The sequence below is a fragment of the Oryza sativa genome, chromosome 8, assembly GCF_034140825.1.
Source record: "Oryza sativa Japonica Group chromosome 8, ASM3414082v1".
Taxonomy (NCBI): domain Eukaryota; kingdom Viridiplantae; phylum Streptophyta; class Magnoliopsida; order Poales; family Poaceae; genus Oryza; species Oryza sativa.
The window spans coordinates 2134889-2149639 of record NC_089042.1 but is presented as its reverse complement, the minus strand read 5'-3'; the positions used below and the strand labels follow the sequence as shown (position 1 = coordinate 2149639).

The 14751-nt window shown below is 40.9% G+C and overlaps 2 protein-coding genes and 1 long non-coding RNA gene across 3 annotated transcripts; 1 reads left to right on the top strand and 2 right to left on the bottom strand.

The window, feature by feature from the left end:
* Positions 1-2886: 2886 nt before the first annotated feature.
* LOC9266899 (mavicyanin) lies at positions 2887-3722 on the bottom strand. Its single transcript, XM_015793435.3, has one exon. It carries the CDS (start codon positions 3625-3627, stop codon positions 3061-3063), a length of 567 nt encoding a protein of 188 aa, XP_015648921.1. The 5' UTR covers positions 3628-3722; the 3' UTR covers positions 2887-3060.
* A 3046-nt stretch (positions 3723-6768) lies between these two features.
* LOC4344624 (mavicyanin) lies at positions 6769-7754 on the bottom strand. The gene is made up of 2 exons (XM_015793387.3): positions 7468-7754; positions 6769-7353 (listed from the first exon to the last, which is right to left on the bottom strand). Exons 1-2 carry the CDS (start codon positions 7637-7639, stop codon positions 6953-6955), a joined length of 573 nt encoding a protein of 190 aa, XP_015648873.1. The 5' UTR covers positions 7640-7754; the 3' UTR covers positions 6769-6952.
* Positions 7755-8286: 532 nt separating this feature from the next.
* LOC107278408 (uncharacterized) lies at positions 8287-10305 on the top strand. The gene is made up of 4 exons (XR_003238334.2): positions 8287-8693; positions 8763-8897; positions 9617-9740; positions 9900-10305. It is a non-coding gene; the product is annotated as an uncharacterized lncRNA (long non-coding RNA).
* Positions 10306-14751: the final 4446 nt, after the last annotated feature.

Below are 14751 nucleotides of genomic sequence, written 5' to 3'. Positions count from 1 at the left end.
GTGATTGTTTGCATTGCATTGCAGAGACAGTGGAGGTGATGTCAGTCCAGGATTATAGGGGTTGGTGGGTCAAATGCGTTTGACTCCATCGCTCAAAGACGTGTGTGTGTGAACGTGTATAATAATTAGTAATAACAATCTAACTAAGTCTGCTCGACTAAGTCTGAAACACCTGATTGATTTTTTTATTGTTAAATGGACCAAGTGCTCACGCATACACCACACACAAACACCCGTTTGACACAGCTCTAGCTACTAACTCCAACTTACCTAGAAAAGACACGAATATTAGGGAATGACTTAATATCAATAAGGGGTGAGGCTTCAAACAAGATCATCTAGCCTACCATCTTGTGGAGCTAGCTGGAATACCCCTAAGCGTTTCTCAACTCCAACTTACCTAGAGCTGGAGCTGTACCAAATGGTATAGATTCTCCATTTTTTTTAGAGCGGAGCTAGCAGAGCTGCTCCACAAATTTGTACTACGGGGGTGGAGCTGGGTTTTTCTGCCCCACAGCTTCACTTCATTCCAAAAGACCCACTACCCTTTAAATTTTCATGTAATTACGTGATATGCCATTGAACTACCTATTCATATCCCCTCTCTTCCCGTTCTCTCTCCTCATCTTCCTCCCCATCCTCCTGACGGCCATCCTCCTCTCGACGACGGCGGGCTGCGCGTGGGCAGCGGCGTCGACAGGCGGCGGCTGAGGTGGCGAGTTTGTGGCGCAGCGCGGGCGGAGAAGCGACGTTTGCGTCGGCGACGACATGTAGTGGTGGTGGGCTGGTCGCGTCGGCGGCGGTGGCTAGGACAGCAGGATGACGGCGTCGGTAGGCGGCGTGTGGCGTCGGCGAGCGGTGGCGTCGACAGGCACGAGCCAAACGGCGGCGGCAACAGCAGGGAAACGCATGTGCGGCGACGGCAGCAATGGCAGGGAAACACATGTGCGGCGACGGCGACGCCCTCTATGTGTTCAACGAAATGGCTACAAGGCACGTGGTGACATGGAGCTGGTAAATCTAGCCAAACACTTTTTACCCACCTCAACTTCTATATGAGCTAGCTCCCACTAGAGTTGAAGTTTATAATTGGGAGTTAGAGTTTGTAGCTCTACCAAATGAGGCCTAATATATACACTAATAAGCGCATACCAACAACAAATTAATTTCTAATCCTATGAAAATTCTATTGAAATTGTACCCGCGAATATATATATAACCGGATGTATGTACTACCAATATAAACACCAATATAAACGATCCAACAGATCCAACAGTTGAGATTGATTTATCTTTCTACTTAAATACTTTTCAGTACAAGGATATGCCACATCTTGTATTTTTTTTAATTTTATTTTTTATGGGACGAAGGCAATAGATAACAATATCAAATTTAAAAGGATAAAATTATTTTTGTATTATAATGTCTTAATTTTAGCCGATAGTGAAACATCATTAATTGGATCTTTTTCTCTGCTTGAACCCTTCCCCCATTCCCCATCGACCTCTTCCCTAAAGGAATTATAAGGTCCGGCTATCAGAACGGGGACATGATGACTTGATATGATGGGAGGCTGGGAGCCTAGATCACTACTACAAAACCCCTAATAGGGATCGGCTTATAGTTACCGGATTATTTAAAACCGACACCTATTAACTGCCCACCTCCGTAGGTCAAAAATATAGAACCGGTACCTTTGGAACTATAGGTACCAGTAGTACTTTTCCATGCCATTATAAAAAAAGTGTCATTGATTCATTCACACTCCACATATGTTTCACATAAATCAAACTAACTATTTTGCTTGCCGACCCTCAAAATAATAATACTAATAAAAAGAAAACAATTTCAAGCATGGTTATATATATGTGATACAGCTCTAGGATAGTACTTACGCGAAGTTGTGAACAAAAAACTACCAATTCAAATACATAAGTTTAAATTATCAAGATACTTTATTGAAATATATGTATGACGCCGTTGACTTTTTATTCAACGTTTGACTATTCGTCTTATTCAAAAAATTTATGTAATTATCATTTATTTTATTGTGACTTAATTCATCATCAAATGTTCTTTAAGCATGACATAAATATTTTCATATTTGCACAAAAAATTTGAATAAAACGAATGGTCAAACGTTGGTTAAAAAGTCAACGGCGTCATACATTAAAATACGTAGGGAGTACATGTTAGTATTCAGTTACATGTTCTAGAAGGTAGAGCTTTATGCTAAATTTCTTTGGAGTGTAATATATGTATCCTTTGGCTTGAAACCACCAACTAGTTTCTCTCATCATATAGGTGGAAGCTGGCTGTTTGGTATTGGTTGAAAAAAAAGCGAGTATTTGCTTTATGTTGGACTCTATGACTAAGTAAAAATGATATGGTTTTTGACAAAACTTCATCTAAATTTTATTTACAGATACTTTTTAGGTAACATATAGGTTTCGGTTTTTGACACGACTACAAATGTCTGTCATGGACAAAAACCTATACATCTCTCTTTTACATGCCAGAAACTACTATGCACATTTTCATCAACTTTCGATCGAGATTTACTAGTAGGATTGCTACTTGAGTAAGTTGTTCATATCTTTTTTGAGTTTGGTGTCTCATTTTTATTATCTGCTCATCTTTTGTTGTCTATTTCTATTGAAGCAAAAGGCAGATTTCCAATGTTTATCCATTATTTTAAAAAAGAATATTGTTGAGCTTTAGATATGGTCTATGCTTTATATGTTGTTTTGTGTTGTTTAATTGCTATTGATTTGTTTCTAACTAAAATAGGGATATACATATTTATGTTCACATGAGCCACATGCTTAGGAGATGGAATTCTCCATTTTAGGTGGAGATACAAAATTGAGGTCAAACACTAGCAATGGGTCAAAAGAACATTTATATAATATTGGAATCAAATCGTAATGAGCTAAATTACATGTAGCAAAAAAAATGAGTAACAATATGAGCCGAACTCATCACAAACAATCAATACATATGAACACGATCAATAGATCAACTTTGAAGAGAGAAAAAAAATATTTTTTCCCTCTAATTTAAAAGACCATGAGACCAGCAACGATTGCACTCAAACTCAGACCAACCAGAGATGCAACACCAACAGGCTTGCTTGCTGAGCTTGACGGAGGGGTGGGCCGGCCACCGTTCGTAGGGGGCATCGCATTTGGTGCCATTACTGTAGGAGTGCGTGGAAGAGGGGCCAATGGTGACGGGGTAGGGTTGCTGCCGGTGGCGGCCTCCACCTTGACGGCGACCTTCATCCCTGCGGTGCAATGGCCAGGGAAGCCGCAGATGAAATAGCGGGTGCCGATAGCAGCGAGAGGGATGGTGTCATCGCCAGAGTTGAAGGTGGAGATGGGGCTGGAGCTAGAGCAGGAGTCGTAGTCGGCCTTGTTCACCTCCACCACATCGTGCGCCGCTGGGGAGTACTTGAAGACAAGCTGGTCACCGACACGGAAGGTGATAGCAGAGACCCACTGCGCGTAGTTGGTTCGTGTGTCCCATGAACCGGCCGGAGCTCCCACCGTGTAGGTGGTGACGCCCATCGCTGTCCCGAGCACCGCGGCCGCCATGGCCACAACGAGGAGAGCTCTGGCTGCCATGGTTGGGAAGAGAGGTTGAAATTGGAAGCAAGAGTATAATTGGAGATGCAAGAAATGAAATGGAACTTGGTTGATTTGGGGAGGAGGTATGATAGGAGGTGTATATATAGGTGCTTGTTAGTTAATTAGGTGTAAGCTAAGCGCGTTAAGTGAGGTCAGTCTAAGGCTTTGGTTGGTCAAATGTGTATGACTCGATCCGCTCACACTGACACGCGCGTATATATAGGAAAATGTATAATTAATTAATGATAGGTGCACGTGAGAAAAGTCGTGATCGACTGCTGCTGCTCGACCGAGTCTGAATTAATTTAATGATCACCTGATTGAAACTATCAAATTGACAGAGTCTGAAATTAGTTATCTAATTGAATTTGTGTACGTAATACATATAATCATCATCTGATGTGTAGTGCAAGAATTCGTGGGTGGTGGGTGGGGGTTGTTCGATTTGGCGACTAAATTTTATTCCTTTTGTTTTTTAATATGTAACTATTTTTACTTTAATTTGGATACGATATCTAACCATTCATTTTATTTAAAAATTTAATTTAAATATATAAAATATAAGTTATATATCCTTGAATTGTCTTTAAGGATAACACAAAACACAATAAACTAAACAATACTATAATTAATTTTATTAAGAGGATTGTCAAACGTCATATATATAAAAGTAAATAATAACATCATATGTTTAAAAAGATGCAGTAATATAAGTATATATACCATGAAATTAATTTGCACATCAGATGGGGGCCCTGGTGTTTGATGTATTTTATTATTATCTAAAAGCCAAATTTCTAGAAATTAAGCTTGACCAAGATCTAAATCGGTTAGTTGGGTGAAAAAATCACATATACACACGCGAGCTGGTGTGTTGAATTCACGCGATGATGACTTGGCTCATGCTTTCAAATTTCAAATTAAATCGCAATAGACTAGTAGCCTGTTCAAGCGTCGGTTCAAATTAAATTAGTTGTTAGTGGAAAATATCAGAACTAAGGGCATGTTTAGATCTATTTGGAATGGCAAATGGCAAATGGCAAATGGCAAAAGTTTTGGTGGTAAAAGTTTTGGCATTGCAAAAGTACTAGTTGGTGTTTAGATGCGTGTTAAAGTTTTGCCATTCTAGCACTAAAGTGAGAGAGAGAAAGAGAGAGGGAGTGGTCCCAAAGCACTTTTTGGCACAATATGCTACTATGGACTAGCAAATGATAAATGCCAAATTGACAACTTTTGCTACTAGTGTTTAGATCTAAAATGGCAAAAAGTGCTACAAAATGGCAAAACTTTTGCCATTTTAGAGGATCTAGACTAGGCCTAAAGACTTTTCCATGCCATTGGTTCCCACGTATACGCATTCTGCACATATATCAAATTAACCATTCAAGCATGGATATATGATTAGTTATGCAAATATGAGCTTTATTCGGAAAGCACTTCCGTCAACAAAAAGAAAAATGCTACATACGTGTTCAAACTTCAAATACAGAACTTGACAAAATATAGTAATTAAAGTGTTGTGAGAACTGACTTTGTCAAATCTCCTCATGTCTCTACTTTTATCTATTTCAGAAAACATGCATGGGCCCAACTTAGACCATGTGGGTTTCTAAAAACAAATTTAAAAATACGTTTGGATAAAACAAAAATACAAAGGGACAATAATTATGTTTAACAATATTGATGTGTATAAACTTTATACATTATGTGTAGAAACTTTTTATATAGCATCATTCTATCTATATAATATTTGAATCTGAATCCAAATTCAAATTCGAATCGGACATATAAATTTTCAATGTATAAACTTTGGGTATACAAACTTTAGGTGTACAAACATTGGGTGTATAAACTTTAAGAGTATAAAGTTTAGTTGTACAAACTTACTTAAAAAGGAAAGTTATGTGGTGAAAAAATGAAAAGAAAGGCGGAGGGCACCGATATCCAATTACGATTTTCGCACCATTATACTACATGCACAATTCCATCATGCATGTATACTACATACACAATTCTGACATGTCCATGCATCCCTTTGTAACACAAAGGATGGATAAATCCATATAATATTTGATATAGAGAAAGCTGATTAATTAATACTTTCCCACAAAGCTACTACTACATCCACGTCATCAACAAAACATGGGTGGTCTAATTTTTTTCCTTAGGATATTGTAGGCGGTTGAATTCCTCAATTCGCAAAATATTTTATTGATCCTTCAATAAACTTCTTTTGCAAAAAAAGGGTCCTTCCACACCCCTACCTTTAGGGAAAAACATATTTCACTTGATTATGTATATGTGGATAATCTTGTTGGTGTGGTTATGCAACTATTACTCGACACCACTATATATACATGTCTCTTTAAAAATAAAGTAGAAACCCCAACAAAGTGGTTGATTTGTTTGACCAATGATGGTTGGATTAGAACTATGAAATGAATGTTGCATCGACTAGGTGGCTAGGTTAGAGATATTTTGCTTAGAGGTTGCTAAGTTGAATTAATCGAGGGTAGTGGAGAGGTAGGTGTTGGAAGAGGCAACACTAGTGCGGGAGTTTGAGGGATATCTTCATGGTTTGGATACCCCCTCTCTATATATAGCTCAACCGATACAGGGGTATCTTGGTCCCTTCACCTGCAAGAGAGACAACAAATCTGTAAAAGGGAAGAAGATGAATCTGGCATGAATCCTCTATTTGATAATAGTGTTTTGGTGAAACTCAATTGAAGGATGGCATTATAGTGTAACTCACTTTTGATGATAGCATAATCTGAAATTTCTTGTTTGATGGGGGCGGAAAAGATGGAGCACTGGGATTAGGGTGGACAACTGGATATATGTACATATTGATTGTCAAGATATTATTAAAATAATTCATTTATGTTAGTACTATTTATTTACATGTTCTAGAAGGTAAAGCTTTAGGTATGGTCTACGGTTTCTATGTTGTTGTGTTGTTTAATTCCTATTGATTTGTTTCTATCTAGCTACAATAGGGTTATAGATATTTATGCCACAGGCTTTTGAGATGGAATTGTCCCCCCCCTTTTGTTTAATTTCAATGGATTAAGGAAAGTTTTAGGTGAAATGACAAAATTGAAGTCAAACGCTAGTCATGATGGGCCAAAACACATATATAACAATAGAATCAAATCATAATTAATGAGCTGATGAATTACATATAACAAAAAATATATTACATATAAATAACAATATGAGCCGGACTCTACCAGAGAAAATACTCAAAGCAATCAATATATACGAACACAATCAATCGATCGCCTTCGAAGAGATACACAAAGTATCTTCTTACTCTAATTTAGAAGGCCATGAGACCAACAACTATGGCACCCAAACTAAGACCAACTAGAGATGCAACACCAGCGGGCTGGCTTGCTGAGTTAGATGGAGGCACGGGCCGGCCACCAGCCGTTGGCGGCATTGCGTTCGGTGCCATTGCTGTCGGTGTGCGTGGACGAGGGGTCATCGGTGATGGGGCCGGGTTGCTGCCGGTGGCGGCCTCAACCTTGACAGCGACCTTCATCCCTCCGGTGCAATGGCCATTGAAGCCACATATGAAGTAGCGGGTGCCGGTAGCGGTGAGAGGGATGGTGTCATCGCCGGAGTTGAAGGTGGCGATAGGGCTGGAGCTGGAGCATGAGTCGTAGTCGGCCTTGTTCACCTCCACCACATCATGCGCCGCTGGAGAATACTTGAACACTGCACATTACACATGCATATCATTAGCTCGGTTAGATATTATACTAAAGTTGCCACATGTATCGATCAGTTCAACTCAAACATTTAAGCTGGTGAGCAAACACGGACAATCACCTATCTGATCTCCGGCACGAAAGTTGATGTTGGAAACCCACTGGTCATAGTTAGTCCTCAAGTCCCATGAGCCGCTCGGAGCTCCGACGGTGTAGGTGGCGCCGAGCGCCGTTCCGAGCACCGCTGCTGCCATGGCGACGACGAGTAGAGCTCTGGCTGCCATGATCGCCATGGAATATGGTCCAATTAGCTATATATCGACTTCGAGGATCGATGGAGATGATGGTCGATCAATCTCCAAGCAATTGGCAGTAGAAGCTAAGCTAGAAATCGATGGATGATTGAATGAAATGAGATGTGCTGGGAAGGTGTGTATATATAGGCGTTGGTTGGAGGTGTGAAATTGTGAACTGAAGCAGTAGAAGTAGAACGCGTAGAAGGTCAAAGACTCTGAAGAGTAGGTCGGTCAAATGTATGTAACGTTGACTCATTCTCTCATAGTAAGAAAAGTACTATGTGTTGACTCACTCGTTGGATGCATTGCAGACGTGTATGGTGAGATCTAGCTGCTACTGATCTTGCCTGGTCAGTTCTTAAAAAAAAGGAAAAAAAATGTTTGGTCGACCAAGTCTGTTGCGTTAGATTAATTAATGAAAAAAACACACCTGTGAAATGATCCAACATGCAAAGGACATCTATACTAATATAAAAAGGAGGAGTTGTCTTCTTGCAATCCTACAGATGAAATCAACATAGTTAATCCCATCCGTCCATCTGCATATCTGATCTAATCTCATCCGTCCATCGCTATCTCATCAATCCCACCTGATTCCTCTCCCATGCTACAGTCAAATCATCAATACCCCACACCCTAACGTCGCTCGGCATTCCCTCGGTCCCACTCCCACCTCCCACCAAAATCAATCGCGTGATTTCCTCCCAACCCCCACCACGCGATTTTCTGATTTCCTCCGCCTTCATCGCCGCCTCCTTCCCACTCCGCCACTCCGGGTGGTGCCTCCCTCACATCGGCTCCTGTGGCCGCTCCCGTCTTCGCCGCCGCCGCCCGCCGGTGCCTCCCTCCACCACCACCTGGGCCCCGCCTCCTTGCCATTCACGAACAGGAGTTTCGGCAGGTTCGTGCGGGCGCCGTCACGCCGCCACATATCGAGACTCGCTGTCCGTTCGCCGGGTAGCCCGCCTCCTCCACGGCCGTCCAGTCTGCCGCCCTCAACGCCGATCGCGCCGTCCAGTCCGCCCGCACCCTCTGCCGCCATCTTCAAAAGGTATAGATCCCCTCCTCCTACCCCTTCTCTCTCTTCCTCCATCTCTAATATGTTCTCTCTATCCATTAGTAGCCCTGCCGCCGCCACGAGATCCAGGCGAGCATGATGGAAGACGTGGATGCGGCTCCAGTGGTTGATTGGGTGGCAACGAGGATGAACCGCAGCTGACTGCACCCATGCACAACCGCAACCAACTAGCTAAAGGTACGACTACGAGTCCTTCGAGCAGCTAACCACCATGACGCAATTCCGTTTGAGCGGTGCTCCATGTGGCTTTCCAGTAGATTTGACCCCCAAATCGATATGATGTAGCATCAAATGATGTGAATACACTTCATGAGTTTTGCCTTTGATCAAGACGAACTCCTGATTATAGCGTCCTAAGCTCCATATGGTGCGTGTCAGCATCCCTTTGTCTGTTCTAGGCCAGAAATTGGTGAAAGGTTTGTCAAGCGGTCTACTTTTGATTGAAAACATGGCTACTTAATTACTTATATTAATGTTGTTTATATGTATGACTGATGTTCTACAGCTACATTTTGTGTTATCTAATATAACTATTTTTTCTTTTAGTTTGGATAGATTTGGAGATGAAGCTTATTAATTTTTATATTTTGGTTCCGAAAAAGAAATAGAAATAATACATGTTGTTTTTCACGATCATTTTACATTGAAACAGTAATAAATTGACGACATCCTTTGTTTACATCAGATGGCATCTTTCTAAAAGATTATGTGTTTATGCTGTTATTGCACTTGTCATACATGTTAGAATAAGACTAAAATCAGGCCTCAAATTTTGACATCCAACTATTTGTTTTGTCTGTATAGCAACGAAGCCTATTCTCTTCAAAAAAAAAAAAAATGGCATAAATATGCTGAAAATGAGCTTATGCTAATCCTGAGATAAAAAGGGGCTGCAGGGATGTTGGGGCTTTGGTCCTTGAGATCATGCATATTGCAAGAGAAACCTAATCTGAGTTTCAAAAGTGGATGGTGCAGCTGTTCCGTTTGATTGCAAAATGCCCGAATAGCTTTGACTTTCAAGTAAGTTTCTTTCCAAATTCAGAACTCTAATTTGATATATGCCTTGATTAATATTTGTTCATGATCCTCTATGTATCATGCTCTGCATTTATGTTTGCAACTATCCAGTATTCGCTTCATGATTTAACAAAGGGTTTGATTATGATTGGTTACTATCAGGTGTTTGGGGTCAAGTCTGTAGTTTGCAAGGAGTGAACCTCATTGTCCGTTCGTTGGGGAGACCTCCTCCTCCACCGCTGTCCAGTCCGCTGCCCCCAGTTCGCACGTTCGAGGGGGAACATTGATTTGTTCTTTAGAAATTCAATAAATAGGCATTCGTACATGTGGCATCCGATGGTTATATGCTATGGTCATTTTTCATTAAATGTTGACTCAACTTTGTGGTATGTTTTCAGTTTCATTTAGCCATTAAACTCTGGAGGAACTACAGAATAAACTTGTAGATGCAGAGGCCAGAATGGATTTGTAAGAGGCAATGGATTTTAGTATTCAGTAATCTTTGATTTCAGGTAAATTAAAGATCATTGCACAATCAAGAAATATATTTTGTGAATGTTTGCAATAACTTGCATGGTGGTAACCTTCTGTTTCAGCTTGTCAATTTGATGCGTAACCTTCTGTTTCAATTTGTCAATTTTTTGTTCATCCTTGTTTTTATTATGATCCCAAAGATCACCACTTTGTCTGGCATTTGAGATGGAATAAAGTTAACATTAGGATTATCATTTTGTATGTTGTCCTAAACTGAGCACAATGGCTGATTTCAGATAGAAACAACACCTTTTGTCAGTTGCCAAGCTGAAGCATTAGAAGGGGTTTGTCTTATTTTTAATATTGAAGCCCAACGGGTAGATCCTGGAAGATTATTTGGGGCTTTCCAAAAAGAACTGTTTGAAAAATATTTTGATTTTTAGATTAGAGACATGAAGCTGTCTTGATCAGAGGCAATTCTCCAAGCAGTTTAGATTAAGATGCTTTGATAACCTGCCTGCAAATCTCTAATACCGAAGCCACCTTCAGAAATTGGCTCTAGCTACCAATGTCATTCCAATATTTAATATGCATACCTCCATCCTTTTGAATGCCAGTCCAGAATTTTCTAACGATAGCTGTGAGCTTTGAAATAAGGGTTTTGGAATGAAGAAATGTCAACATGTTATAGGTAGGAATGGAGGAAAAGACATATTTTCTGAGAGCTAACCTTCCAATACGACGTCTAGAGCATGTTGTTCTATAAGGACTTATTGGTGGATTGCTATAAAGTTGTACATTACAAACTAGGTTACTGGGCGGGTGATGTACTCCCTCCGTTTCCCAATGTAAGTCATTCTAGTATTTTCCACATCCATATTGATGCTAATGAATCTAGACATGGAGGAAGTATATACTTATGTCGTGAGCATTAATATGAAGAAAAAATGTGTTATTTGAAACTTTCCAAACTCTTAATTTGGCATATTCCAAACATTTTTTACTTCCACCAGTGTATATATAAAAATTTTACATGATATAAACACAAAATATTTGAAAACACTTGTGCTAAAAGTAAAAAAAAATCAGAAAAAAGAGAAAAAAAAAGAAAAAAATCACGAAAAAACCAAAAAACCAAAAAAAAGGCTCCCCGCCAGCTGGCGCGTGCACGCCAATTAGCTCTCACGGTAAGATGCAGGGTCAATCCACAATCCCATTTTATCCGTCCGGTTACTCACTTATTTAACTATTTAATTAAACATGGACTTACGGATCTATCCATTTATACCTAGATGATTAATACCTGAATTGCAATTCGAATAATGAACCATGATATGCATCCATATATAATTTAATCAAGTGAGATGTGATATATATGTATCGATGCCTGAATTGCAAATCGAATAACAGGCTGTGATATGCATCCATATATAATTAATCAGCCGATAGATGTGATATATATGTGCCATATTGGTGGCTGATTTCCAATTAATTAAAGCACTGTCGTCTGATATGTTGTGGTGTCAATTCTCAATTCAAGCCTATTTAGTACTCTCTCCATTTCGAAATATTTGACGCCGTTGACTTTTTAGCACATGTTTGACCGTTCGTCTTATTCAAAAAATTTAAGTAATTATTAATTCTTTTCCTATCATTTGATTCATTGTTAAATATATTTTTATGTAGGCATATAATTTTACATATTTCACACAAGATTTTGAATAAGACGAACGGTCAAACATGTGCTAAAAAATCAACGGTGTCAAACATTTCGAATCGGAGGGAGTAGCAGATAACATCAAACAGTAATGCTTGATACTATTTCATCAACCGTCCGATTCACATGCAGCACTCCGGCCGCCACGAGTCAAATTAACACGCATGGATTGTGCTGCCTCCGGTTTTTAAATAGAAGACGCTATTGATTTTTTTTTTGAGTGGAGATTGCTATTGATTTTCGATCATAGGTTTGAACACACGTCTTATTAAGAAATTATATAATTATTATTTATTTTGTTGTGATTTAGTTTATTATTAAATTAATGGTACTTGCACTACGCCAGATCCTCACACCTCTGACGGGATACCTGTGACGGGCAAACGAATTGGTCAGTATTGACCATTACCTTTGACGGGTTATACGGGATGCCGTCACCGGTGAGGCATCTGGCCGCGGCCCGTCACAGGTATCCCCTCACCTGTGACGGGCCGAAAGGAAAACCCGTCAGAGGTATACCAGTGACGAGTTTTTCTTCCAACCCGTCACTGGTATCCCCTCACCTGTGACGGGCCGATACATTAGAAGCCGTCAGAGGTGATGGGCCGCCACCTGTGACGGCTTTCATTTCTGGCCCGTCACAGGTGAGCGGATACCAGTGACGGGCCGTTGAATAGAAGCCCGTCAAAGGTATGAGCAATACCTTTGACGGGCTTTTTTTATCTAACCCGTTTGAGGTGTGTTGGGTCTATAAATACCCCCAAACTGCCAACTGCTTTCCATCCCGACCATTGTACTGTTCACAAATCGGTTGGGAGGGCAAGGGGGGCGATTTTTTACTAAAATTCAAGGTAAAAAACACATTATTCTCCATTCATTCTCAACATATCGATCATCATTTATTTTTCTTCGTATGTTGTTGATTTCAGATGGATCGTAGATGGATGTACTATGCGCATCGTTCGTCTACCGAGTATAGAGAGGGGGTCACTGAATTTGTCACATTTGCGGATAATGACAGAAAAAGTAGGATGAGCATGCACATGTTGTGCCCATGTAGGGACTGTAAGAATGAACAGATGATCGAAGACAAGGATGAAGTGCATGCTCATTTGATAATGAATGGATTCATGAAGAAATATACCTGCTGGACCAAGCATGGAGAGCAAGAGGCGCCTGATGTCGCAGCTGAAGAAGTGTTGGATCAGGGTGTACAGAACACCGCCGCAGCTCGAGAAGGCATGTTCGTACCTTCTCCTTTAGGTGGAGAGACCATAGATTTGGACACTCAATGTCTATCTACAATGTTGCATGACATTGAAGACGCAGAGGACAACGACAGAGATTATGAGAAGTTTAGTAAGTTGGTGGAAGATTGCCAGATGCCGTTGTATGATGGATGCAAGTCGAAGCACAGCAAGTTGTCATGCGTGTTGGAACTGATGAAGCTTAAGGCTATTAATGGCTGGTCGGACAAGAGTTTTACAGAACTCCTTGAGCTGTTAAAGGATCTGTTGCCAGAGGGGAACAATTTACCTCAGACGACATATGAAGCGAAGCAAGTATTATGTCCGTTGGGCCTGGAGGTCAGAAGAATTCATGCATGTCCAAACGACTGCATTTTGTATTACAAGGAATACGCTGACTTGGATGTCTGCCCTATCTGTGGGGGATCAAGATACAAACGAGCAAAGAGTGAAGGTGAAGGAAGTAAGTCAAAGAGGGGAGGCCCAGCAAAGGTGGTGTGGTATCTCCCAATTGCGGAGTGCATGAAGAGAATGTTTGCGAACAAGGAACAAGCTAAGCTTGTGCGCTGGCATGCCGAAGAACGGAAAGTCGATACTATGCTGAGGCACCCAGCAGATTCAGTGCAGTGAAGGACAATCGATAGGATTTACCAGGAATTCTCAAATGACCCAAGAAACATGCGTTTCGCAATGTGTACGGACGGCATTAATCCTTTCGGTGATTTGAGCAGTCGTCACAGTACATGGCCAGTTCTGCTTGTTAACTATAACCTTCCTCCCTGGTTGTGTTTCAAAAGAAAGTACATTATGCTTGCCATGCTCATTCAAGGACCGAGACAACCTGGCAACGATATCGATGTGTTCCTTGAACCGATAATCGATGACTTCGAAAGGCTATGGAATGAGGGCACACGAACATGGGACGCATATGCACAAGAGTATTTCAACCTCCATGCGATGCTGTTTTGTACCATCAACGATTATCCGGCCCTTGGCAACCTTTATGGCCAAACTGTGAAAGGGAAATGGGCGTGTTCGGAGTGTATGGAGGAAACAAGAAGCAAATGGTTGAAGCATTCACACAAGACGGTCTACATGGGTCACAGGAGATTTCTCCCAAGGTATCACCCGTATAGGAATATGAGAAAGAATTTCAATGGACACAGAGATACAGCCGGACCCCCGACAGAGCTAACAGGGACAGAGGTGCACAACTTAGTGATGGGAATAACCAACGAGTTTGGAAAAAAGAGGAAAGTTGGAAAGCGAAAAGAGAAGAGCACATCGAAGGAAAAAACAGAGGAGCATGTGGAAAAACAAAAGACAAAAGAGAGGAGCATGTGGAAAAAGAAGTCAATATTCTGGAGACTACCATACTGGAAGGATCTTGAAGTTCGCCACTGCATAGATTTGATGCATGTCGAGAAGAATGTATGCGAGAGTTTAATGGGATTACTGCTTAACCCAGGTACTACAAAGGATGGTCTCAACGCCCGACGAGATCTGGAAGATATGGGTGTTCGGTCGGAGCTACATCCCATAACCACGGAATCCGGCAGGGTTTACCTTCCTCCAG